Source organism: Takifugu rubripes, chromosome 6 (assembly GCF_901000725.2).
Source record: "Takifugu rubripes chromosome 6, fTakRub1.2, whole genome shotgun sequence".
Taxonomy (NCBI): Eukaryota; Metazoa; Chordata; class Actinopteri; order Tetraodontiformes; family Tetraodontidae; genus Takifugu; species Takifugu rubripes.
In genome coordinates this window covers 3610487-3637095 of record NC_042290.1, presented here as the reverse complement: position 1 = coordinate 3637095, position 26609 = coordinate 3610487, and the positions used below count along the sequence as shown (strand labels likewise).

At 44.2% G+C, this 26609-nt stretch overlaps 2 protein-coding genes across 13 annotated transcripts in view; one reads left to right on the top strand and one right to left on the bottom strand.

The window, feature by feature from the left end:
* Nucleotides 1-256: 256 nt before the first annotated feature.
* Nucleotides 257-8623, bottom strand: vsig8a (V-set and immunoglobulin domain containing 8a). The gene is made up of 7 exons (XM_003965149.2): nt 8476-8623; nt 8211-8374; nt 7202-7406; nt 6096-6248; nt 5267-5389; nt 4278-4419; nt 257-683 (listed from the first exon to the last, which is right to left on the bottom strand). The coding sequence occupies exons 2-7, from the start codon at nt 8364-8366 to the stop codon at nt 491-493; spliced, it is 972 nt and encodes a 323-aa protein (XP_003965198.1). The 5' UTR covers nt 8367-8374; nt 8476-8623; the 3' UTR covers nt 257-490.
* Nucleotides 8624-12078: 3455 nt separating this feature from the next.
* The window catches only part of LOC105416526 (amine oxidase [flavin-containing] A), a 33025-nt gene continuing 18494 nt past the window's right edge, over nt 12079-26609 (top strand). For all 12 annotated transcript variants that reach the window (XM_029837207.1, XM_029837206.1, XM_029837204.1 and 9 more), the window contains exons 1-8: nt 12079-12232; nt 12297-12384; nt 12554-12734; nt 12878-12992; nt 13212-13369; nt 14022-14111; nt 15117-15201; nt 24417-24517. In XM_029837207.1, the coding sequence (XP_029693067.1) occupies nt 12088-12232; nt 12297-12384; nt 12554-12734; nt 12878-12992; nt 13212-13369; nt 14022-14111; nt 15117-15201; nt 24417-24517 (963 nt within the window). In that variant the 5' untranslated portion in view covers nt 12079-12087. The remainder of the gene's footprint in view (nt 12233-12296; nt 12385-12553; nt 12735-12877; nt 12993-13211; nt 13370-14021; nt 14112-15116; nt 15202-24416; nt 24518-26609) is intronic.

Sequence of the window (26609 nt, the reverse complement as noted above, 5' to 3'; positions counted from 1 at the left end):
TGTGCTAAACTGCGCTAACGATGCGGTCAGCGTCATGCTAGGCGGCATTAATAATGGGGCCGTGAGAAAAGACATTGACATCAGCCACGAGTGACCAATTCCATCTTCAAAAGCTTTGTCTTCAGGGTATCGGAAACTAAATAAAGTGCAATTTTCTATCTACTCTGAAGTTATTCAGTGTTCCAAGGCTAAGGCTTTACTGGAAATTACAAAGACGTCGCACTTTGAGGTAAAAGCATCAGCCAGCTAGATCCCAGCCAGTATCTCCTTTTTAAAAGTTTAGAAATTAAGCTTTTTTATTTCACTTCATTGGTTGTCTTTTTATTATATGATTCAAGTGCCAGAGGAAAAAAGCTTTATTTCAAAGCCTTCGTGGATGTAACAGACTATAGGCATATTAAATGTGCCTATAGCCTATAAATTTTATATCCAGATTCAGTCCTGACTTTGACCTGAATGCTAACCTTTTAGCCGTAGCCGCTCATCAGACCTAGTAGTCGCTGTCGTACGCGTGTCTGACGGACGTGCGTGTCTGGCTGTGGATGGACGCCGTGTTTCTGCCTCCCCCGAAGGAGTCCGGCTCACTCCGGCTGACCTCGCAGTACAGAACCTGAGGGCACCGAGCGGAGCTTCTGTCCGTGTAGCGACTGACCGGGCGGCTCACTGGGGGCTGGGCGTCCTCCCTGTTGGATGCCAGAGCAAGAGCAGGGGTCAAGGTCAAGCACCTCGCGTCTGAAGGTTTCCGTTGTGCTGTTTTGCCGTTAAATTTGTTCCATTTGAGCTCATCAGTATGGCTGCGATGGGCTTCCGATTTGCTTTGTTTCCGTCATTAAGGTCATCAAACGAATGCAAAATCCTTTACAACGGATCAAAACTAATTTCTCTCACACTCGTGACCAAACGGTGAACAAGGCTAAAAATCATTCGCACCAGTAATGAAATCATAACTCATATTGGCCATTGATGAGTCTGTTTAGCATCTCACGGCCTAATTTCACTGACAAACTGTGGATGCTGCTGCAGCCGGCGAAGGAAGGATGGACACACATACGGATGAGTACATGCTGTATAAGGGCTTTTAAAATAGGGATCTAATGAACAAGGTTTTTTATGTGAAGTGGAGACACACACCTTTAAAGGGATGGTTGCGGGTTAGCATAATGGGCCGGGGCTGATTTATATTGAGACAAGTCCTCATAAACATAAAAGTACACGTGTGAGTGTTCTTGTACTTGCTATATATCGAGTACCCAACTATGCATTCTACTAGCAAAGTGAGGACATATTGGGTGGTCCTCGCAGATTCAGAAGTGTTTGTTATTAAGGCTGAGGTTAAAATTGGGTTGTTTGGGACATCGGGCTTCTTTTAGGAAGTTCAGTAGTTTATTATGTCCTTGGCAGTCCTCACAAAGAGAGAATTAAAAAGGTGTGTGAGTGTTCATGAAACCCACTAATGTCTCCCCCCCCCGCCCACAGGTGAGGAGGACGGATCTGTGTTGTAACCTCGCCAGCGCCTCCTCTCCCTTCCACCTTCTTTTCTCTGTTTCTATACTCGCTCCGGTCCTGACACCAGAAGAAGGATGTGATCCGATCCTGCTCCGCCGCAGAATCAGCTGGGATCACAGCTGATTCAATCTGGCAGATTGTGATGACGGGGAAGCCAACGAGACTGGGAATGTTGCTGTTTGAGAAGTGGGAGCGTGCTTCCAAATGCATCTTGTTATGACAAGAACCGTTAATTTTCGGGACTTGTGAATAGTTTTGTTGGTACGTTCAAGAAAAATGAACTGAGACTTTTTAACCTCTGCCGTTTACAGGATCTGCCTGCCTTTCGCCGCCTAAATTGACCACAAATTCGATTTCTTTTTCAGGTTTAAGTTATGGTGCGGGGGCTCTTGAATGCTGGTCATGGCCGGGGGGGGGGGTTCCAATTGTGCTTGAAACAATTGGAACACAAATGTGTGTGAACATAATCCCACCATGCTTTGAGGAGAAAGCAGGGACTGCCCCCCTCTGTATTCCTGCTAACCATCAGATTCTCATCGTGAGCTGGGTTTATAAACGTTTGTAAAACTCAACAACCCCCGGTGTGGGAACTACAAGCTAATTTGGTCAGGTTAATTAGCTTGCATCGTTTAGCATCGCCGCAGCGCCACTGAGTTGTGTTAACAAAAACTGTCCTCTGGGCGAAATAAGGGATGAATCTGAATAGGAACAATTACACAGTCCAAGTCTGACAGAGTTCCCGGTAATGATGCTTTTTGTCAAAGCCCTGATTTCCATGGCAGATGGTGGCGCCGACTGTTGGGACGGGGAAACAATCGGCTGCAGGCTGCAACGACGCGCTCGTATATCACAGCCTTTTGTTTCGGAGCGAAAGTGTTGGTGCAATTAACTGTTACTGGCAAGACAGACCATAAACCCAATGGCACTTGTGCGTAAACTCGTGTGGAATTTGTGTTTCGCTGCGGCGAATTTGGCATAATCTACCATAAACTAGCACTTCAGATTCAGCGGCGCTAAATTAGCCTCTGAACCAAAGTTTGGAGAGGATCGTTGGTGTCATTCATGTTTTGACCTCACATATCTGACGTGTTGCTTCTGATTCAGAGGTCGTTTACATTAGCAACTTTTTAACAACAGTGACTCGACACTCGAACCTTCTATCTCTCCTGACATTCGCCTCCGTCACTTAAGCTAGGCCGCTTAATTCAGCCTCTCGTGGATCTGAGAGCAGCGGAGGTTGGCGCCGCTCTGCCTTCAGAGAGCTCCTGCATCTACAGCGAGGTCCTCCCACGTGGATGCTGCTCTTCTTTCAGCCATCATGTGGGCTGTTTTACATCAACGCTAACCTGATACATTCAGGAAGAGCGCTTCAGCTGCGAGAGCAAGAATGGGGACTGGCTGGACAGTATTGTGCCAATTATATCTTTTTTTTTGCATGATGGCAAACTGTGAGCTCAACCAGTGGCACAAGTTGCCACCACTGGGGTTTATTGCGTCTACAGACCAGAGAACCTCCACAGAATTGTCCTCCTCCATGAACGTGGGGCTGCTTGAGAGTCCGTCCCCTCTCCTCTGTCACTCAGTCGCACCTTTCCTTTATCCACTTCACTTCTTAATCACGGATTCAGCCGGACTTAAAGTGCACTGGCGTAGCGCTCGCTGGGGTCTCGTTCGCCGGTACTGTACTCACTGTACAAGACTATTTAGGGAACTCGCTGATAAACTGGAAACCTGCTTCCTGCTACGACACCAGCAAGCTTTAAATGGCGTGTAGATGTTCGTAGATGTGCACTGTGCCATTAATAATCAGCCAAATCCTGAATAATTAATGTCACGTCTTGCATCTCGTGTGCAACCCCAGAGGATGATGGGAACATGCACACTTCTTTTCACATTGCATTATGGGATACATTGGGTGCGCTAAATAGGGTACAGCGAACCTCACTTAACATCCCGACAGCGCTACAAAGCGCCACACGGCCTAATTAGTGCACCATAAAGCAGTGTTTCTTCTTTTTGTCTGTTTTACTGGCATCTCTTTAAGAATAATAGCTAGCGTCCAGATCAACCAGTGACCTTTGGCCAGTCTAGCTGCACCAGTTCGTAGACTTCTCTTATATTGGTGTGGTCACTCTAAAAGGTGTCGGAACATTGGAAGAGAAACTCCTGTTGCGCTTCAGGGCTGGAACGTTAAAAACAGCCTCGTTTGATTGACATCGCCTTTCGACGGAACAAAATCGGACACGTTGAGCTTCATCGCGTGTCCAAGAGTCGGTCCAGCCCTTCAGAGGTTGTTGGGTTTTTAAATCGGAAGGAGCATCAGAACAGGGTCCCGCATTTCAGCTTCATACTTTTCTCTCTGGGCAATTGCAGCATATACAGATGGCTTCATAAGAGCCCAGCAGGCTCCATCTGCACATTTAAAGCCCCTTATGAAGGCGGGAATTAAAAAAAGTCTGCACAGTCTTTGGAAAAGAGGTGCAAATTTAAATGGAAAGGTGTTCTGCCTGTACTTACTGCTTTGAATTTTGAATTTGAAGTTCAAGTCTGGGATTTAGTTCAAACTTTTATCTAAGCCACTTTGGTGGGCTTGTTTTGTGTTGTTGGAATGCTTGTAATCCACCCTTGGAGTTGCTCTTTCTCCTGCTTGCTTGTCGTCGTTGTTTTTGCGCCGAAAAGCTAGAAAATAGCTGAACCTCTGCACATTTATACTCGTTTCATACGACAACGTTTCCGCAGACCCTCCAGATAAGAAGGACGAGGCCTCCTACCTGATTTCGTTGGAAAACTCCTTCTCCGGCCGATACCTGCTCCTCAGCTTCCAGGTGAGAACTGCCAGGAAGGCCAGCAGGATGAAGACAAGGAGCAGAGAACCCACGATGGTGCCGATGATCACGCCGGCTCGGTTTGGAGCTGGAACGACCCAAAGAACCAAGAACAAAGGATGTGAGCAGCTTTAAACAGCGCGTCTGCAACCGCTCCGTCTTCCCTTTAAAGGCCAGAGTTGTCTGAGATTGCTGCCGGCAGATGAGGAAAAGGGATGATCACCTGCCTCGGAGCAGCACCGGAGCGCTGCAAGTCAAACTAATAGACCCCACAAGATGTAATATTTGGATCTGCTCCACGGACCTCCAAGACAAACTTATTTTATGGATCCCTAGATTGGGAAAGCCCAGTTGTGCGGGATGATTTATTCCGTGGTGAATCAGTGACTGCTGCACTTAGAGCGGCCAGATTCATCCTGGCCCAGACCGCTCCGGTGGTTCTGAGGTGCCGGCTACTGTTCTTGTTGGTTTTGTTCTCCGGTGGAGTAGCAAATCTGACTTTGACTCCATTTAGGTGCTTTTTGAAGCGATTGGCGAATAGCAGATTTGTTTGTGAATGAAGGGAAGAGTAGCGGCACCATTTAAGTCTGATTAACTGGAATCCGAATGTTCAGAAAAATCAGATCCCAGAAAGGTCGGGAGTTAAAAAGGATGAAACAAATCAGAGGAAGAGGTGGACGTGAACAAACACATCTGGGTGTTAAATCCTATCCCCTATAAATCCTATCCCACAAAGCTGTTTACATGATTGTGTTGTCGAGCTAGCGATGATTACCAGGCCGAAGCCTTTGACGAGGACCGGCGGGCTCCCCCCCTCCTCCCCGGCACGTCTACAGAGACACAACACTTAAAGAAAGAAATCTAGGTCCGCTCTGCTCTTGTGAGTGCGTCCTGCGCTGCCACGTGGATGGGAATGTCCTGTTTAAGTTCCTTACGTTTGTTAGCTTTCAGGACGACCCTGCAGCGCTCTGCCCCGACGGTGTTGCTGGCCCGGCAGTCGTAGAGGCCTGCGAAGCTCTGGGAGTGGTTGGTGATTCTCAGCTCTCCGGTCGCACCCTCTGAAACACACACAGACGAGCGGATGGATCTGAGCAAAGAGTGGAAGACGGCGCAGGAAACCACGTGGAATGCTGGGAATTTTACGCACACCTTTGCACCTTCCTGGAGAGAGCAAACGGTTTCTGCTGAGCAACGATTTCTCCTTTTAATCTACATTTTCGGTTATCTTTATTTTGGCAAATAAGAAGCTAACAGGTTTGTTTGTAGCACCCATATCTTCACCTGGTCCAACTGACAATCAACCTCAGGTGAGATTCAAACCGACAACCTTCCTGTTGGGACAAGTGCTATTTACTGAGATTTACAAGAATTGGGTTAAAAACTGACAACCAAACAGCCCAAACGCAGGCAGAGAGGAGATGAACTTCTTTTCACAAGTCAGAAACCTCGTCTAGATCCCAGCTCTGCCACAGCAGAGAGGGGAGGCAGATTTAAAGTTATAAAATAGCTACATACTATATAAAGGATAGATCTTCTAGTGATAATAGAGGGGACTATATAACAAAATCTAATTTAGGACTGATGATCAGATTCTGGAGAGGGTAGCTGTGATCCCACTGCCAGTGTTGATCAGCATGGCTGGGAAGGAGAGTTTACCAAAGGATTTAACAGGTATCAGAGATTTATGTCACCAAGACCATTCTACATACATGCAGCATGTTGAACATGTAGTAGCATCACAAAGTCAGTAGAGGACATGCTTACCCTGTGTGGCTGTGGCAGGGAAGGGGCCTCCACTTATCCTTGTCCAAGAGTACCTCAAGGGAGGGGAGCCTTTTTCCACCTTGCAGTGCAGAGACAGAGCCTCACCTACCACATCGCCCCCCTCCACCCAGCACTTTGGCACAGAAGGCTTCACTGAAATACAACAGGAAATAGGTAATTTTCCTCGTTTTGAATACATTTGTTTTAAAGCCTTTGATGAGGGCAGCAGTGATGAGGCTATATAAAGACCCTCTTAGGTCCTGGGAAGGTTTATTTATAATGCACCTCAAAACCTCAAAATATTTACAACGCATTATGAATGGGACATGGCATCCTTGGACGTTACAAAAGGGGTCAAGAGAAAGACTTTGTTGGTAGATTTGGGACATAATATAATTTTTGTAGGATGATCAAAGTTTACTTGAGAGTTTACATATTTGCTCTCTGGCTCTTTGCGGCATTTCTGTCAAAGAAAATACCCAATTAGCTTTAGATGTTAACTCGTACTCTGGTCGTCGTTCTTCGAAAGTTTTTATTCCATGTCCTTATGATTTAGTGTGACTCAGCCTGCACAAGGGAGAGAGGCAGAATTCCCTTAAAATGTCAACAAACACATCAACAAAAGGCTTCTGTTTTCCCTCTTTTCTTCTCAGTTAATCATTAAAAGCTAAAATTCTTTTTTGTACAATGCCTCCCATTGAAAATATACCTGCAGTTTCTCCAAAACAACAGAAATATATTCCTCAGATTAAAGGCTGGCAATGATGAAAGCGGCCATAGCTTCTTTAATTATGTTTAAAAATGTATGGTTCTTTAGATATAAGCAGGTAAAAGGGGAGGTGTGCAGAAATCTACGGTATTATTTAGCTTTACAGATCTAGCATTCTCAAGACTGCTTTTCAAATATAATTAGAAATATATTCTCTACCTCTACACTCTGCATGTTACAAGCATTCTGAGCCTACTAATTTTATCCATTTAAATAACTACAATGTGAAGTGTGGACAGGAGAAAATGTGCCCTCTGCAGAACCTCTGGTGTTATTTTATTGCTCAGACTCAGAATAGCACTGCCAGGTAGTCTTACTGCAAGGATGCGGCTCCTACCCATTACTGCCAGCGACATCTTGAGCATGTCCACTCCTGGTGATTTCTTCACTTTGCACTGGTAAGTACCGCTGTGAGCAAACGACAGCAGGGAGATGGTCAGCGAGGCGTCGCCCATCGAGGGGTCGCCAGCAGCAAAGCTGAGTCCGTGAGCAAACACGCCGCTGCCGTGGATGTATTTGGTGCCACTAGTGTAAGACAAGAGCTAATGAAAGGGGGGACAAATGGAAACGGGTTGTTATAACACCAGCTTGTTGCCTGTCTTTCCTCTCCATTATTGTTTCCTTCCAGAACCCATGACCCATGAGGCCCAGTTCAGACGTTGATAAGATCAACATCAACTCCGAAATAGAAGATATCATTTCTTCTCTCCGAGCACACGCGCCACAAAGAAGCACAGATACTCTTTGTTTATACGACTCTTATTCCCATCCTCTAATCAGGAGCCTGCCTTTTTGAAAAAAGTGGCCTTTTTGTTTTTTTTACCTACAGGGGGAAAATGATTAAGGTGCTAATCCTTCACAGACAGGTGGAGATAGATGGACGGACGATGGAGGCGCAAACTTTGGTCTTCTTTAGTTTTTCTTTTAAAACGTTTTTGAAATGGGTTTAATAAATCTTAAAAAATCACATGTGCGTATGTGAGAGAGACAGAAACAGACTCAGAGAAAGACAAAGACGAGAGAAAAAGAGCAAGAGTTTGTCTGGAAAGACAAAGACGAACCTTTAAGGTAAATAAATTGAGACAACCATAATGTAATAAAGTAAAGTAATTAGTCAGTAATTAGACGTGGAATTGAGAAATGTGGCAGTAGTTGTTCAACACTGCAAACTTCAGGAAACACAGCAAATGAAGTGGAAATCTAAATAATTACAGGTGTGAAATCTAAAATTAAATATCTCACAGGGTATAACATAATTGTACTGTCAAAAATCACTTTTAATTGAGTCGAATTTGATGGAGATGGTGGAGGGATCCTTCAGTTCACACATCTAAAAGGATTCTTACCATCTGGTTCTTCTGTGTTGTGTCTGGATTGATCATGGACCACTCGATGTCAAGCTCTCCGGTGTCTGAAGGGCTTGTCCTGTACCTGCACCCCAAACTCACGCCGTCTCCCTCAGCTCTCTGCATGGTCAGCGGGCCCGTGGACGTCACCTGCATGCCCCGCCCTTCGGACAACATTCAAACATGACCCTGTTGCAAATGCCTACTGACCGCTTCCCAGTACACAGTACTCAGACTTGTGAACGTCTGCGGTTCTTAGTGGGACCTTCGTATTTCGAAGCACAACATTTCTGCCATCCCTGCTGCTGATTCTTAGATGGCGAGAGCAGGTCCACATCCAGGAAACCAGGATCTTCCTTGGTGGATTGTGAACTAAGTAGAGTTGGAACTGCACTCAGGTGGCAATTGATGATGTTTCACAAGAGCACATGAAAAGGATGGAGAAGTTGGGAAATGAGAAATGATCTCATCCCTCATTGGTAGCATCTCCATCCATCCATCCATCTATTCATGTATCCCCCGGATACATCTTTGGGTCTTTGGACTGTGGGAGGAAACCGGAGTACATGCAAGTACACGAGGAGAACACGCAAACTCCAAACAGGAGAGGTCCCAGAGGAATTGGAAACTAGGTCCTTCTTGCCTCAAGGCACTTCACCAGGGCGCCACCAGTCTATCACATCATTTTTGCAAATCAAGTTGGGGCGGTGGTAGCTCAGTCTGTAGGGGAGGGGGCTGAGGAGTCGACATTATCGGTTCAAGCCCCGGAGCAGACAAAATGTAGATGTTTTTTTGGTGGAAGGATGAGGTGCTGGGATACCTTCCTCCGACCCCAAATAGGATGGGGCATATAGCAAGAAAAAGATTTCCAAAGTTCATTAAAACAAACTCGAGTATACAGTTTACAGAAAACAATACATGATCAAATCCCTTGATAACAGTCAACCATCAAGCTACAGCCTAATTGGGCAGGCAGAAGGTCCCCATGGTAACGCACTGGGGAGGCTAACGCTCCTGAGCCCTTCAGTTGAGAGATGATGAACAAAGATGAAGGCACAATTCTATATCAAGATTACTGTGATGATCTTTGCAAAAGAGTCAGAAAAGAGTCATCTAGTGGGAAAACAAACAATGAAATACACAATAAAGTCACGTATTATGTGTGTAGTCGTACCTGTTTTCCAAAGGCTGGTGGTAACTAACAGGACACCCAACAACGATGGACAAATGTGTTTGAACATAATCCTGCTGAAAATCAAACCACCAGTCTCTCCAGCTGAACCAGTAGGTCTTCACTGCAGCTTTCCAGTATTGAAATTAGTATTGGGAGAGTCCCTGAGAGCGCTGAGGCCCAAAATGTTGCACGAGCTGTGGTTGCTGTGTCACAGGGAACACCTCCTCCTCCTCCTCCTCCTCCTCCTCCCCTCCCCTCCCCATCGTCCTCCCCTTCTGATTGGACGCTTGCTCCTGTCTTACCTGTTTACCAGGGTGGTCATTGAGCTGCTATTAGAGTATTTACCGCCTCCTCTGTGTACCCACAACCACACTAATCCTTTTCAAGATCGAAAAACAGCTCAACAATACAAAGAAACAGGACGAGCAACAACTCGGAGAAACTCAGAGCTAATTTACGAGATGAACAGCGAGGGAGCGCAGGAAGATTTCTGCCATCCAAAAATGATTGCGTTTGTGCCGGTTCACATGTGATCTCATCTGTTATCAACTTATATCCAAATAAAAAGAGCAACAGCAGCACAAATGAGAGTAAGTCAGTGAAAACCCAAATATATCATCTGATTCATGCCCCCGCCTCACTTTGCCCCCCTCCCCACCCCCCATCTGTCACAGGGCTGCAGTTTCAATGAAAAGGAAGACAAAGGGAGAACACGTGGTCTCGAGGGAGGACAAACACACCCGCCTGTCAGGTTTGCATATGCATGAGTTTGAGGGAAAACAAGGCTTTACATTTGCCGAATCTGTAAGGAAAAGGTTGCATTTTCTAAACAGCACGGCGGCGATGGCCGGGGTCACGGTGGAGGTGGATTAATTACACCGGGAAGGACTTTATCTCTCAGGGTGTAGAAACGACCAACCTCCCATTTCAGGACACGCCGCACCATCCGTGAGGTGTAAACAAGTCTTTTGTGACGGAGTGTTGAGGGGTTGAGGAGTGTCAACGGGCTGTTGAGCAAGACGGATGACTGCCTTGATGCCCCCCATCACAGACAGACCCCCAGCTGAGATAACGAGCGAAGAATAAATGTCTAAATAAATAGGAAGAGGGGCTTTTATGCTCAGATGACAGGAGGTGTAGCGATGGAGGCGTGGTCCCTCTCCTGAACTTTACTCTCAAAGAGCTCAATTTAAAAACACATCCATTTCCTGTTTACCACAGCTTACTCATCAGCTCACAGGGAGTGCTGGACTCCATCCCAGCAGATACTGGGTGAAAAATGCACACAGGACTGGCCACCAGTCTCTATTTAAAAAAATAGATAATCAGTTTTTGGCTTGGCAACATTAAAAAGGCAACTAGCTTTGGCACTGGTGGGAAAATACATCGAATCAACGTGTCTGATGAAGATCAAAGCACTGTGGCGCCATGTTTTACCCACCTGTCTTTGCAGAGGTCAGGCTCATTTAAAGAGCAAGGCTCACCAAAACATGCATGAGAAGACATGGGTGATCTGATCCCCTCATGAGTGCCAGCAGCTCTATTGTGGCGCTGTTAGCCCTTGGACTCTGCACAGAAGAGGCTCGAGTGGTTGATTAGCTGGCATAAGGCTCCTCTAGCCTGAGGGTGGAGGTGAAGATATTCAGTGAGGGAGTGAGGTGCCAATCCATATAAAGGTTTAAAAAGTCCACAATATTTTTATATCCATTCTGCAACAGAGTCAGCGGAGGAGCAGCGTTTTGGCCAAGCAGTGTCACAATACCTTCTTATTACTGAGAAACATTTCAAGCTTAAAAAGAAAACAAAAAATTATATACAAAATGTGAAATAGACACATTTATCCATAGTACAAAATGTATCTGTTTCACAGAGTCTGAGAATTGTGAACAAATGACTTTTTAAACTTGGGACTTGGGCATCTAGTCAGGATGCCCCCTGGACGCCTCCCTGGTGAGGTGTTCAGGGCATCTCCCTCCGGTAGGAGACCCCCGGGAAGACCCAGGACACGTTGGAGAGACTATGTCTCTCGACTGGCCTGGGAACGCCTGGGGATCCCCCCGGATGAGCTGGAAGAAGTAGCTGGGGAGAGGGAAGTCTGGGCTTCTCTTCTTAGGCTGCTGCCCCCGCGACCCGACCCCGGATAAGTGGTAGAGGATGGATGGATGGATGGATGGATGGATGGATGGATGGATGGATGACTTTTTAAATCCTATTATTACTATGCTATCTTGTCCTGTTGTTATTTATTGATAGTTTAATAATATTCCTAGCAGGAGCTATAATTAACATTTCACAATATTTGTTCTCGTGGCTTCTTTATTATTACGATGGCTCTTTCAAGAGCCTGCCAGTGTTATGCTGGTTGCTAAAGATGCTCCCACAGACAAAACCAAGTGTTTGTTACTGTATTTATTCATTTCTTTGTGTAACTGATGAGATCCGTTCAATAAAAACAATATTAAACAGATTTTAATGTCCCTGGGATTACAAATATATTCTTCCTTGGGATTTGGCACCCCTGTTCTTTTGCCTGACAACCCAGCAATTCTTTATTGCTTCATGGTGTCCCATAATTTTAAAGCTTGCAGGTTGCTGCCGTCTGCACACACAAGAACGAGGCTGCAAACACGTCTGGTCGCAGTTCAAAGGGCATGTTGTGAAAGCGTGATAACCTCGCTGATACAGAGAAGCAAAGTGAACACAATGCTGTTTCCCAGGGCAAGCTTAAACATGGCAGCAGAGATTTGGGACGTTGTTGTTGTCGGTGCCGGACTCTCCGGCCTGAGTGCAGCTCATTTACTCCGGAAACGAAACGTTGGCTTGAAAATACTGATCCTGGAAGGAAAAGGTGAGATATTTTGGATCCAACTCGCTGAACACATGTAGGCTTTTGCTAAGCCTGTGTCTCGCAGATCGGGTGGGAGGACGCACCGTGTCCAAAGAAATACCCGCAGCTGGCGGCACTGATCGGTGGGACTTTGGAGGACAGTGGACAGGAAGGTAAGCTCATGGACTTTATTTATTTTTGACTTGTCTTAGGACAGGTGTCACTTGTCTAACTAAATGCTATATTCCAAAAGCACTTGTTTTTCGTAGAGTGTGTGTACTCAGACGTTCTTTATTTGTTCACCTTTCACTTCGAGGACCGTTTTTAATTTTTCTCTTCCAGTACCCAAACACACATTCTGGAGCTCATTAAGGAGCTGGGCCTTGAGACTTACCCACAATACAATGTTGGCAAGAAGGTGTATCACGCAGGCGGGCCGGGGGCCAGAATTCACACCTACACCAGCAGGATTCCAGCTCTGTCTCCTCTGGTGCTGATGGATTTCCTGCAGATGCTGTGGAGGGTGAGGCAACAATCCCGCACCAAACGCTGCGTTATTAGGACCAGCTCCAAGCCAAATATGATGATGCGAGCCAGTTTCCAGTGCAGGATAGATGAGGGGTGGTGACAGGAAGCGGGTGACTCCGACTAATCTTTCACACTCAGATCGAGAGACTCTGTGCAACAGTTTGCATCGAGGATCCTTCAACAACTCCCGGCGCTGATGAACTGGACAGCATGACCTTCCAGTCATACATCGAGAAGCATGTTTGGACTGCAGGTGGGCTTTTTTTCTAAATCAGATATGTGGACATCTGTGATGATTTAAGTGAGTTAAGACAGTAAAAGCTTGGACAGAAAACCCACAACCTCTGATTTAAGCTCCTGGAAAAACCCCCATCTTCACATTTCCATCGGGAAATATAACTGCTGTAATCTGTCACATGTTTATATCACTGCTTATGCACGGGTACATGTCCACTCATCTCTTTTTTACCAGCACTGAAAGAACAACTGGGGATCAGCTGCAGGACTTTATTTGGCTTAGAGGCCTCCCAGATGTCCTTCCTGTTCTTACTGGTGTATGTGGCTGCGGCCGGAGGACTGCTGCCACTGCTGGAAAGCTCCCCAGGCTCAGCTCAAGAGCTCAAAGTAAAGGTAACTTGCCTCTTCCACCCATGTTTAGACCAAAACAAAGTCTAGTGCCTTTGTCCTGAGTGCATCTTCACCTTGTAGCTCTACTTTTTTCATTTGTGGCTACAATAGTAGTGGCCAAAGATGTATTTAGGTGTTATCTTTTTAAGAAGTATGCTCACCAGAGCAGAGTTGTAGCATGGGCGTCAGAGATACAGATGAGCCAGTTGGAGTGTGTATGGATACTCTTACAGAATAAACCTTTAGGCAGGAGTTAGTGTTTCCATCTCCCTTATGTATAAATCCTGATGAAATCTAATCAAGGGGTGACTTTTTTTTACTTTTAAAGAAAGGTCCAAAGAAAACTCCTTCCGAAATCTTTAAATATATGACAGAAAAGGCTAGCTTGGTTGATTTACACGCTGGAGTTTTGCAGCTAGCGTTTTTAAATGTGTTTTAATAAGGAGCCGTGACCCAGTAACCGAGAGGGGACCTCAGACTCTGCACATCAGTCGAGCCAAAACTTTCACAGGACAGAACAGTTCGATCGTCCATCCATTTATTCATCCGCTCGCAGCAGATGGCAGCACCCAGTTGAAATCTGGCTACGGTGACCCTCTAAAGAAGGAGCCTGTAAAACACGGCCCCGTGATGTGCGATATTTGTCCCTCCACAGGGAGGCACCCAGCAGCTCTCCGAGCGTCTGGCGGAGCGTGTCGAGTGGCAGAATATCCAGCTGAGCTCAGGCGTGATGACCATATGGCAGGTAAAGTACAGTAACCGCTCGTTGCGGGAATGATGGAATGTGCCACAGAGATAACAACTCCTTCGGTGGGGAAACGGATCATCTCCCACAAAGGCACTGTCTATTCCAGCTGACCGTCTCCATTATTCAAAGCTTAAGAAGTAGCTTAGTCCCCTAACCTCAGCGGTTTAGGAAAAACGCTGAAAATAGGTGAGTGAAATTAGGGTTTGTGGATGAAATAATCCCTCACCAACAGACCTTAGATTGGTATTTGATGAAAAGTGCAGGAAAATAACAAGCTCCTTCTTGCTTTATCTGGAATCTGATGAATAAAACATGCACAGACCTGGTTCACCTAAGTTGAACCCCGAGACAAGAGATGTTTGTTTGAAACTCACGGAGCTCAACCTGAAAAAAACAGAACTTGTTAATTTCACAAAGACCGCCGGAAACGTGGCAGAAAAGTGCTCGGCTTCACACGGCGTTGTGGGAAAGCAGTCGCCGCGGTGTCATAATTAAAAATCCCGGCGAAAGACAAAATTTAAAAGAAATCTTAAATAGATAATTGCTCGTGTGAAGCTTTTAGAAACACCCAGCTGTTCCGCAGTCAGAGGCAAAAAAAAAAGGAAAACGCTACAGTAACGTTCTGTGGTGGGTGAGTTTTAATTATCACCAGAGGCGTTTTGTGGAGATATGGGCCAGACTGAGCGCATGAGAGCTCTGCGACTACGAGAATGTGCATCAGACTTGCTGACAGCTCCCCCATGCCAGCTTTTAAAGTCCTAGATAGAGCCTGAGATGGTGAGAAAAGAGGCCGATTAGATAGAAAACAGGATCCATACAAGACTGTTTTAATAAGGCGCAGCTGTGATGACTGCTGTTAATGACGCCTGGATTATAATTCCTTTAATTTAATTGGGATTTCATTACTATTTCTCCACAAAACTGGCAACGCTGTCTCACCGCGACTTTTGTCACTGATACAGCTGAGCTCGCTGATGAGATGAGAGTGTTTTGTGTTGACAGGATGCTGAGTGGGCCAGGGTGAGCACCAAAACCAACACCTACTCGTGCCGAGCTGTGATTGTCACCTGCCCCCCTCACTTAGCAGGTCAGTGCGCGTCTCCCAGGCTCCATCCACTCACCAAATGAGAATCTCACTCAAGCGGGAGGCAAATATGCTCCTTTCCTTCCTCTTAAAAAAATCAAAAAGCTCAAACCTTCTCTGCTTGCATGAGTGTGCGGCGTGGCTGAAGGAAATCCTGCCTGAGGTCAGGCACGTGGGCTGAGAAACGCCGACATGTTTAACGTGATAGGGGGGTTAAAGTGATAAGGTCGGTGGTGGGAACTTGTAAGTGACAAGCGCGTCATGGCTGTCCCCTGTGACGAAGGAGGGAAAGGACCCCCGATGGTGCATCCTGTCTGTTTAACAAGCCCAAACTTGTTCTTTCCAGAAATGAACATGATCCATGCCTATATCATCCTCTATATTTTCCGTCCCAACTCATACCCGTGGATGCTAGCTTATGCATGCTAGCCTGCAGCTTTATTTTATTTTATTAGAACGTGGTTTTTTTTTGTATTCGACAAAATCGACACCTGGCAAGCTTTGTCAGAGTCACAAGAAAGTTTGTTGTCACACACAAAATAGACGCATCCAGAGCTTCAAAAATTGCCTTTCGCTACTCACATTATATCACGTTCTGTCAGAGAACATCTCTGACTCTCTCACTCACACATATTAGCACCCATCTGCTTACATATGAGCAGAGCTGCGAGTCGCTCGGCTCGCTCCGACACCCCAGACAACACACTGATTAATGGCAATTTGCGATATACTGATATTTACAGAACCTCCACAGCCAAATATGCTTGCTGAAAAAGCTGGCAGGGGTGTTGAACATGCTACAGCACGGAACAAAAAGTGAAAGCACTTGGAGCCTCAGATGGTTCTCTAATCCACCTAAAGGGAGCAAAAGCAATTCTGGAGCCCCGCCATGATGTTGAGGCAGCCGGGTGTGTTGAACACGATAGCATGTTGATGAATTCCAGACATGTAACACGTCTAATCCATAAGGAGAATCTGAGCACCGTGCTGGAAATCATTTTGCTTTTATGTGCAATTCTAATGAGATTGATGCATGTGCTAATGGGCTTTCTGGAACCATTCCATTATAAATTTTGATGTCGGATTCATGCATCATGTCAAGAGTGACGGCTGAGTTGTGGTTGAAGCTGGTTGAAAAGTAGAACACGGCAGCGTGGCTCCGTTATCTGCTGCATAGATCCTGGCTGAACACGTGCATCAGAGGACTCGGAGTTTCATACGGGAGGAAATGTGTTGCTCTTGTTTTTGCCATCGTTGCCGTTGTTAACTATTCCTGTCGGCACGTTTGCGGTTTGGCGTCTGAAGTCTGAGGCCGAGGTTGACACGGTTTGGCGTTCCAGGCTTCGGGAAACACAGAGTGCGGTTTCCTTTATATTTGTGCCTGTTTGCTAAACTGGCAGCGGATCTGTCGCTTAGTGTCTCGTACTCGGTGCCATGGAACACGGCCAGGCTCCTTAATGAGACAGGTTTCGGGGCTGCGTTGAATTATGCAGCAGGGTTCGGCTTGGGCGGCACAGTGCCACGCTCTGGCCTTAAAAGTGGGCAGAGGAGACTGACGCTGGCTTTCTGACGGGCTTTCAAACCCCAACGTAGGGACAATCAAGGATCCACCTCTCTTTTAAGGAATGTCAGAGATACATTTTTAAAAAGGCGCTGAGGTGCTTCATTTGAAATATAATGGAAGTGGGGAAATCAAAGAGTCCTAGTGAGTGAGAGATGGGAAGCTTCATTAACACTTACCGGGACTCAGAATAAAGGTTCTCTTCCTCTCTTGAGTGGGAGGTGCTCTCATATTAGCTCCCTGAGGCCTCTCCCAGTCCTCCTTTTGAGAGACAACTGGACTTCAACCTTCTAGCCTCAAGAGACAATTTAGTTAGGTGAAGGATGATCTCAGAAGGGACTGTGGTGCCGGTAGGGCAGGATTTGGCCATTTTGTTCAGTGCATAGAGCCAAAGCCTCAGAATTCCTGCACAAGGCGAAAAATCGGGACTTGTTTTGTCCCTCACAATTGCGCCCGGCGCCCCGAGTTTCCTGTCCCGAGCACAGCGTCCACGTTTTTTTTCTTTGTGACATCTCTTTTCGCTGTTTGTCGCAGAATATCCCCAATTAATTTGCAAAGACAGACGGCTGAAGGAAGCAGTTTTAATATGTCACATTTGTTGTGTTATGCGCCTGCAGGATTTATCCCCTTACTCATCCATCCATCCGTCTTTTAAACGAGGCCTGCCAGTATTTTTTCCCATTTCTCTTGTTACAGCTTCTTTCACTCACCTCGGTGATTTATGATGCCTTCGGTTTTACTGCATATGTGATTGGTATGCATGAGAAACAAGCACTGGCATATTTCTCCCGCATTGAGTTTTAAAACTAGAGCTTAGGTGTGCAAATGGGCTCACAAATATCATTATTTTGAGACCTCATAAAAACACAAATTAAGCCTTTACAATATGCAGTCGATGCATTTAGGCAGCAACATTCAGAACCAGTTAAAGTTTACAGAATTAACAGTCTCATTATCAAGAATACCAACTGGTGGCTGCAGCCTAACTTGCTGTTGTTTGTGTTTGTGTGGGTATTAATGGAGATATTCATCTTCCGGCGGTTATAATCTTAAAAGGACTTCCATCTCAGCCTGACACGACACTCAGCCGGGCAACAAACCGTGTCCCATCTCTCTTTTCGGGAGGAGGAGCTGCTGTAATGATGACCAGATTATATGCTGAGGAAAGCCACTAAAGCTGCCACTCAGGGTCAGATCCATGAAGTGATTTACAGTTAAGTCGAGAGAGAATCCGGTTCTGTGGTGAAGAACGCATGGCAGCCAGAGCTCGGTTCTCATAGCGTCTGGAAAGAGATCACCTTGAGAACAGAAGGCTGCACATATATTATGACCAAAATTACAATACTGACATTGAAATTAAATACAGGCAGCACTCAAAAAACATTGCCACATTTAATATAAATGAGAAATGAATGAGATCAACGTTAAGACATTGAGCAGCTACAATTCATGGCCTAACTTTTCCTTATAATCGCTCCTGTCCTCTGCTCACTCTTGGTATTTTGTCCTTCTTTTTCTTGTTTTGCTGCAGCGTGTCTTCAAGATGGTTGCCACAGCAACGTTGCAGGATCGCAGGAAGCCTCTGTAATAAAATGTATTCACTTTTTCATAACGTGGATGTTTACAACAGTAAGCAAAGAAAATAACCTACAGAAACTGGAAAGTGTGGAAATCTTCCCTACAGAGCTCAGACCCACGGGCACAGATTAGCATGTCTATGGCATTATTTCTGAAGCCTAGCTAAATTATCTGCTCTTGCGGTATCAATTTTGCCTGGCTGCACTGTTTTATCTCCACATTAGAGATCTTTTGCACAACATGCTCCTATCAATCATCTTCTGCAATCATAACAAGTGGTTTGGTTGGGATTAGTGTTGAAAGAGTCCATTCCTACCTGCTTCAAGAGCCGTGGCAACACAGCACGCATTAATTAACATAATTTAGCATGTCCATAGTGACCAGGAATAGGAGCACGTTCCCATCTGTGTTTAGTTCTGTAACAGTGTGAAAATTAAATCAGAAAGACAAACACGAGGCAGACAAGAGCACTTGTGTCTTGTCAAGGTTAGAAGAGCTTAATCTGGTCTACCATCAAGGGGCCGCAATGCTGCTGACCTCTGACATGGTTGGAGGCACTAGGTGGATTATTTAGAGACATCCCGAGTAAACTTCACATCGAGGAAGCAGAGATTTTTCAGAGATCGCAAGATGCACTTTTTTCCCTCGGGTCCAAGAGTGCAACATAAATAGCCTGGAAAAAAAGAGGAAGAAAAGAGAGAAAAGAGGCAAGCTTAACTCTACAGAGGTCTGATGAAAAGGAAAGTAATTGATATTAGCTAAAGCTAATCAATTAATCAATTATTAGTTATAGTGTGGCATGATAAAAAAAGACAAACAACTGCGTTCACACAGAATAATGAAATGAAATAAAGGGAAATCCAGATTCACAGCTGTAGCCCCGTGCCCCCAAACTGTCTGGAAAACACAAAGCATTTGTGTGTTTTCCTGTGTTTGCAGGTCTCACAGGGAAATCCAGTCTCTCAAGGCACATTTGGGGCAACAGAGAATTCCCTTGACATTTGCCTTGACAGACGTTCCCATTTTCGCGCAGTGCTGTAATGTTGGACTCACAACGTCATCAACACGAGCCTTTAAGACATGAACAGGCGTCTCAATGACAGTCTTTCTTAATAACCTTGAGGCTGTTGGCATGATTTATGCTCTGCAGTCATCCCACACATGCCGTCACTCCGCTTGTGTTTGTTAATTTAAAGAATAAAGCCAGTCCCCGGCAGAAAGAGATAACATTTCACCCTCATACTCTCTAATAATCTCCTTCCTGGGAAGCGTGTGTGGTTTAGTTTGATTAGATTTGAGCAACAGTCTCTCTGGAGTTACCAGCAAACACAAAGTCCATCAAAGCAAACTAACGCCTATCAGCAAGTTGTTGTTTTCCAGAAAGGCAAAGTCTGTTGTAGTTTTTTTATTTTTTCACAAGTCTCTGTTTTAAATTTCTCTATTTTGTACTTGCAATGTGTGTTGACCTGCAGTGTTGACCCACAACAAACCAAACAGAACACAAAATGGATGCTAATTTTTACGCTACTGCAAGGCTTCATGCTATTTTTGTTTTTTGAATGTTGACTTTAACATTTAATGTTATGTTTAGCGTTGACATGAATTAAAAAAAAAATACATGCATAAAGTTTTACACTTTCATCTTGGCAACATGTGGCTCAAGTGATTCAGTAAGGACATTTGAAGGTCACCTGATGAGCACATTCTTTTGATCATAACAATGAAGATGATCTGTCACCCATTTACTCTATCTAAATTCACAATATTAATATAATATGTACCGATAATAGTTTACCGATTATTCAGTAGCAATAAATGTTTTGGCAATAATAATTAATGCAACTAAAATGTGGTAAATATTGTATTTGATCCACAGAAGTCACTATATATTCAGCAATATATATATATATATAATATAAATACACTGTCTTGACAACAGCCAGCTTCTGTAGGCTTAATTTTGTAGAGGAAAAACAATAATATGTGTCGATCGAATCCCTTTTTTAGTGTCAAAGTGGACTAAAATGTGTTTGGATTTATTAATTTTACTGCTCTGGTAAAGAGACAGACCTTCATACATATGGAAATGATCTGTTAGATGGTGTGATTGGGCTGATGTGCACCTTCCCTCTGTTGTTTCTTTCCTCCTCCTCTGGTGGCATCATAATAAAACCTCTTTTTAAAAAAAAAATATTTTCTGCATTCAAGCGGATCCCCACTGGCATCTCTCACTCACTCAGTGTTGCAGTGAGTGTGGGGCTGGTTCTGACCTTTACGTTGAATAACACTGGGGCAAATCTGTTATACTTGGCCTTAAGAGTTTCTCAGTCGGCAGACGTTTCATAAGTTCTAGGTGTCCTTTCTGCTATTTCCACGAGGACAGAAAGTAGTCTGGCTAAAAATAAACCCTAGAATAACACACAACAACCCTTTATTCTTTTGAATGCAGGTTTCTTTAGGATATGTCAAGGTCAAACTTTTAAGAATTCAAGACCTGCAGTTGGATAAGAAAATGGGCCGACTTCAGCTGTAGAAAAATTGCTGCATTTAATTTCTGCCTCGTATCAGTGCCTTTTTAAAAAAAAAACATATTTGGTTATTTCACTGCAGTTGGGAAATATTCTTTCCCCACTTCAGTTCACATGTAATTTGCTGCTTCTGCTATTTTTCAGTGCAGTGAAACTAAAGTGATGCTTCACCCTGATGGAATCTATCTCCATTCAGGCTGGACGCGCTTTTGCCCTTAGAAGTGCCTCAATTCCTCATGGCGTAGATTCAACAATGTGCCAGAACCATTCCTCAGAGATTTAGCCTACCTTTTGACATGATAGCAGATTTGCTGGGTGCACGTCCATGATGCAAATCTCCTGTCCTGCAATGTCCCGAAGGCTGGAGGGGGATCCAGTGACTGGGGTGCATTTGAGTACAGTGAAGTCCTGGTCTTGTTAAAGAACACATTTTGAGATGATCTGAGCTCAATGACACTCAACTGTCTCCAAGAGGCCTTAAGAGTACCAAGAAAATACGTCCCACACCATTACACCCCATCCACCCACCAGCCTTAACAGCTGATACGAAGCAAGATGGATCCTTGCTGTCATACTGTTTACACCAAATTCTGACCCGAGTATCCAATTGTCACAGCAGAAATTGAGACTCATCCGGCCAGGAAACCTCCTTCCAATCTTCTATTGTCCAATTTTAGAGATCCTGTGTGAATTGTAGCATCAGTTTCTTGTTCTTTACTGATGGTAGCCCTGTGTTGCCCATCTGCTCCCATTCAGTGATGCTCCTCTGCAAATCTATTAGCTCGAGCCAGCCTGACCATTCTCCACTGACCTCTGGCGTCAACCAGACACATTCCCTCAGACAACTTCTGCTTTTACTTACTTTTTGGGCCATTCTCTGTTAGTGGCTGTAAGTGAGCTGCCTCGTAGATCAGCTGCTTGTGAGATATGCAGCAATTGTGCCACATTCAGTCACATTTTTGCTGCTCAGTGCCAACATCAGGGTGTCAAACTGACCATGCCTAAATGCATTAAAGGATGTGTCAGCTGTGTGTTCACTATTGTTGACACAATAAACAAGGACCATCTGGGCCCTCCCTTTGAAAAGTAACTGGTACAGAATTCCAATACCGTCCTCTGACTACTGGGAACACTGTGTTTTAGGGAGCTGGTAGCTTAATGGAAGTTCATGGATGGATGGATGGATGGATGGATGGATGGATGGATGGATGGATGGATGGATGGATGGATGGATGGATGGATGGATGGATGGATGGATGGATGGATGGATGGATGGATGGATGGATGGATGGATGGATGGATGGATGGATGGATGGATGGATGGATGGATGGATGGATCAGCAGTCACAGGGGGAGAAGCAGTGTCCTCAGAAGTGGAAGTGTTGGTTTTGAATCAGCAATTGCAGTGACTGCTCAGGAGCCGTGGGCCCCCCTTCAAGTTGCAGCTGTTTTCTTAAGATGACAGAGTAATGCAAAAAGCTCCATGGTGAGCTGTCAAATGAGAGTACTTCAGAGAACCGCACAGATGAGAATTGTGTCTGCATTTCTTTTTTCGAGGAAGCCTGCTGCACTCTTGACTTTAACTTTGGTCCCTTGGATAAATCCGTTTTGACTTCCCTCTTTCATCCTCTGTGGTTAAACCATCAAGCTGGGACACTGACTGAAACAATTCAGGATCCGAAGTGACGTCACACAGATCGTCTTGTGAACTTGGCAAAGTTTTCAACAGCGCAACATTGGCCCATTAACAGGCAGCACTTGAAATGTGCCTGATGCCTAATGGAAAGGGGGCTTTGCCTTGAATCTGTGTGAAAGACCAATTTGTTAATGTGAGAGAAAGGCCGAGTGTTATTCCTGCATCTAAAATATGTGCAGCTCTTCTATAGAGACAGAGAACAGGGCAAGAGCACTTCTGCCCAGAAATAAGTAAACTCCCCATTGCTGATGGGTTATCTGTAAGAGTCTGGAGTGGATTATTTCATCTCTATGGATTCTAATTCTGGGGTTTCATCTACTTCATCTTAATATTTCTCACATTTATCTCCTTGTTTTTTCCGTGAAGCTCCATATTTTGTATTTTAGACATTTATGGTTTTTGTTCAATAATCTGTGTCTTCTTCAAATGTCAAACATCAACCCTTTAAAGACAGAAAATGTCAGGGTAAAACGCACCGTAACTTGGTGATTTTTCCCCTGTGGGTGTTGTGGACCAGTGTCCATTGACTCAGCTGCTTCTTCCATTCTTAGTACTGGTATTTAAAAAGGAAAAAAAGTCATTTATTTTTTCTTTGAGACTTATTTTGTGAATGTTAGAGTCTAAAAAAGAAGAGTTGAAAATAAACATCATTGTCCTGTTTCTTTTTTTTCAGTATAGTAATTTTCCATTTAAACTTTTTTTGTCCTAAAGGTGACAGGGCTTAAAGGGTTAATATCTTGATCAAATGAGGAACAATACCATAAACAGAAGATATTCTTTCCTCTTAAAAGCACAAACAGGGAGATCCCTAATGATACTCAAAATAGATCCAAATATATAAAACATATATTTTTTCTATCCACAGGCGTTCTAAATCCTCGGTAGCTGAGGTTCCTCTGAGGTGTAACATTTAACATCTTCACTGCTTGACAAACATGTTTACTTGCATTAATTAGGAAACATTTCTGCAAAAGTTGATGGGAATTTCCCCTGGCACGGTGCCAACTGATTAGAAAACAGGATTTCCTGTGTGAAGGATGTTGTAGTTTCCAAAGTATCCAGGAGAGACCAAATATCGAGCGCTGCGTGTCTTGTTTAGCTAAATTAAATCTGCCTGACTAATGAGGTAAAAGGACTTGTCCTCCTATCAAACCAGACAACTTCAGTGTCAAGACAAGTGGCATTATGGACATGACCAAGCGTGACGGGTCTTACATCATGTGAGTTGTGCTGTCATTAGAACATCTAAGTGACCATGTCAGATTAGTTCAGGGCCACTTATCATATCACTGTTTTTCAATTTTACTGCTCCCAGCCCATGAATTTTGTTTGGCATTAAGGGCATCATTTTGAGGTTGCTGACAGGCTCTTGACAGTTTCTAAACGATGTCTCCCATCTTCCACCGGTTCATTCATTAAAAGCCTGGCTTTGAGCCAGATGTCACTTCCCTCGCCAGGCGAATCACAGAAGTGGCCTGACTTCCCCGCACGTGCAGCTCAAGCTATGCTACCTTAAACTGTGCTAATGAAGTCACTTAAGTGCTCCCACATCAGCAGGATGGAGGCTTTATAGATGTAAGTGTGATGATTAGCACTCTGGAGCATAACAAGTCCAGCACACCATTAGGTCAGACCATTACTGCTAGCCAGCGAGTCAAGATAAAACCAACTGGATCAATAAGGGCATTTATTCGAGTGCACCATGCATTTTCACTCATTCTTGGTTTTTATTTCTTCCCCTCTCCAATGAATTGTGGATTTCTGCAACGTGTTTAAACACACAAGGTATGACCAGGTTTGACCAGTGGATCTAAATGCAGTCCATTACTGTTATTCTTTTTTTTTCTCCTTACAGCAAAGATCGAATACCAGCCAGCCCTGCCCAGCCAACGTCGATTTCTCATGCAGAATATGCCTGTGGGCCACATGATAAAATTCTTAATTACATACCAGACAGTAAGTGGCAGACAGAATTCTATATATATATATATTTATTTATATATTAGGATCCTCAAGGAATTATCCAGGAACTTGCAGGGAGTTCCTGGGGAAAGGAAACTGACAAAAGTTATAAATGGTGCTCTTGGTTGTTCCCTGCAAGTTCCTGAAAAATACTTTGAAGTCCTTGAAGACCTACTACAGAAGGGTCACCCATGAGACAAATGAGAGAAGGACGTTTTTTTTTTTCATTGTATACTTTGTGAAAAGAGTCAAAATGTTGAGGAAAATAGGTTGAAATACAATTTTGAGAAAAGAAGATAAAATGTATTGTCAAGAAAAAAGTCAACCTTTTCAGATTATAGCAACCAGCAAATGTGAGTGCTTCTACAAAATGGCATATGGGTGAAACTCTGACTCGGCTTTAGTGACAAAAAACACTCTAATTTTTTGCTCACAAACACATGGTAGTTACCAGTATTAGGGATTTGATAAGACTATGCTGAAAAACACAACGCTGCAGTTAGCTTCCAGCTCCTAGCTTCCTATTTGGCAGCTAAGAGAGAAGTTAAGGAAAATACATATATCATGCTGAACCACTGTGTCAGTTTTCTGTACCTATTATCCATCATTTTAGGCATTTTGGGTAACACAATAACTTTGTCTGACATCCACAAGTCAGTGAAATGTTCCTTTTTTGAATTTTAACAAATCTAATAGTGCATTTTCCCTTTAGCTGCGGAATAGGAAGCTACAAATCGAAAGCTAGCTTCAGCTTTTTAGGCATAGTGTCTTCCCAAGACTGATAAGTACAGTGTGTTTGTGAGCTAAAAGGGAAAGTATTTATTGCTACTAAGGCCTAGTCTGAATTATACTTTGTAGTAGTAGTATTCACACTTTGTTATAAACTTAAAATGCCCTTTTTATTGACATTATATTTTGACCTTTTTCCTCGATTTTCTATTCTGATTTCATTCACATCATTTCGACTACTTTCCTGAAGTGTGTGATTAAACAAACATAAAAAAATCCTCCTTTCTTTTTTTATGTCACAGGTGGCCCTAGTAACCTCTTGTACTCCTACAAATTGGATAGTTTTCAAGTCTTTGTTCTCTTTTCCTGAAAAGACACGCTCCAATCAAAAGGGCAACTCCACATCTTTGTGTTGCAAATTGTTTTGTTGCAGATTTGGTTAAAAGAAGCCCTGAGATTGGCACAAACAGTTGCTGAGTGAGTCACCCACTCAGTCAGTGACCGTCTTTGATGACAATGCTCCGTTTCCTGAGCCTTGGCGTGTAACAGGCATGAGTACTTGATGATGCTTTCAAGAAATGAATCACTCTTGGGAACTAATTTGAACAAAATCCCACTGCTATAAGCACTTGTGATAGCATTTATCTGCACATCTGTGATGTAAGCTTATATGGCATCAATAGCACAAATGGTGGTTCCAGAGATACAAAGGTTGTTGGTTTGATCCCTGAGCCCCGTATTTAATATGCTGAAAAGTCCTGGACCAAGATACTAAACCTCAAATAGTTCTTAAAGTCTTTATTTTATAACTGTGAATGATTTATTAGGTCGATTGAGCACTTAGCACCCTGAAACTTAGCCCGCTTCTGATCAAAAATTACTTGAACAGTTCTTTATAACGGCCGGTGGTAGCTCAGTCTGTAGCGGACTGGGAACAGGGGCTCTTGGTTCAAGCTCCTGTGCGGACAAAACAGGGAAGGTGCTCTGTAGCAGCGATCAGGGAGATCACTGGGGTACCCTTGAGCAATGTAATGAACCCCCAAATACTGACACAGGGCCCTGCAATAAGCTGGGGATTCATTCAGGGCTGCTGGGAGCAGCTGGGATGGGCTCTAGCACCTTGACCCCAAAAGGGATAAAAGAGTCAAGACGAAAGAGAGAAAGTTCTTCAAATAATACTGTACATTCATCCTAAAGTTGCAAAGGTTTGCCTGCAAGTTGAGGCACTGAAGAGAAAAGAGTCACCCAAAAAGAAAAGCCTCACTTTTCGATAAACACAACAACCACTGGTGTTTCAATCTTCACTTACCTTTAAAATGTGACGGTTCCACTGGAGCAGAAAGATGAAGATGATGTG

What these genes read in the sequence shown, in the direction of transcription:
- vsig8a (XM_003965149.2), bottom strand. Translation starts at nt 8,366, where the DNA reads ATGCAGGTGACGTCCACGGGCCCGCTGACCATGCAGAGAGCTGAGGGA. An exon ending in CGTCCTGAAAGCTAACAAAC is followed by an intron (nt 4,420 to 5,266) that starts GTAAGGAACTTA and finishes GGGTCGTTCCAG; the next exon opens with CTCCAAACCGAGCCGGCGTG. An exon ending in GAGTTTTCCAACGAAATCAG is followed by an intron (nt 684 to 4,277) that starts GTAGGAGGCCTC and finishes GGCATCCAACAG; the next exon opens with GGAGGACGCCCAGCCCCCAG.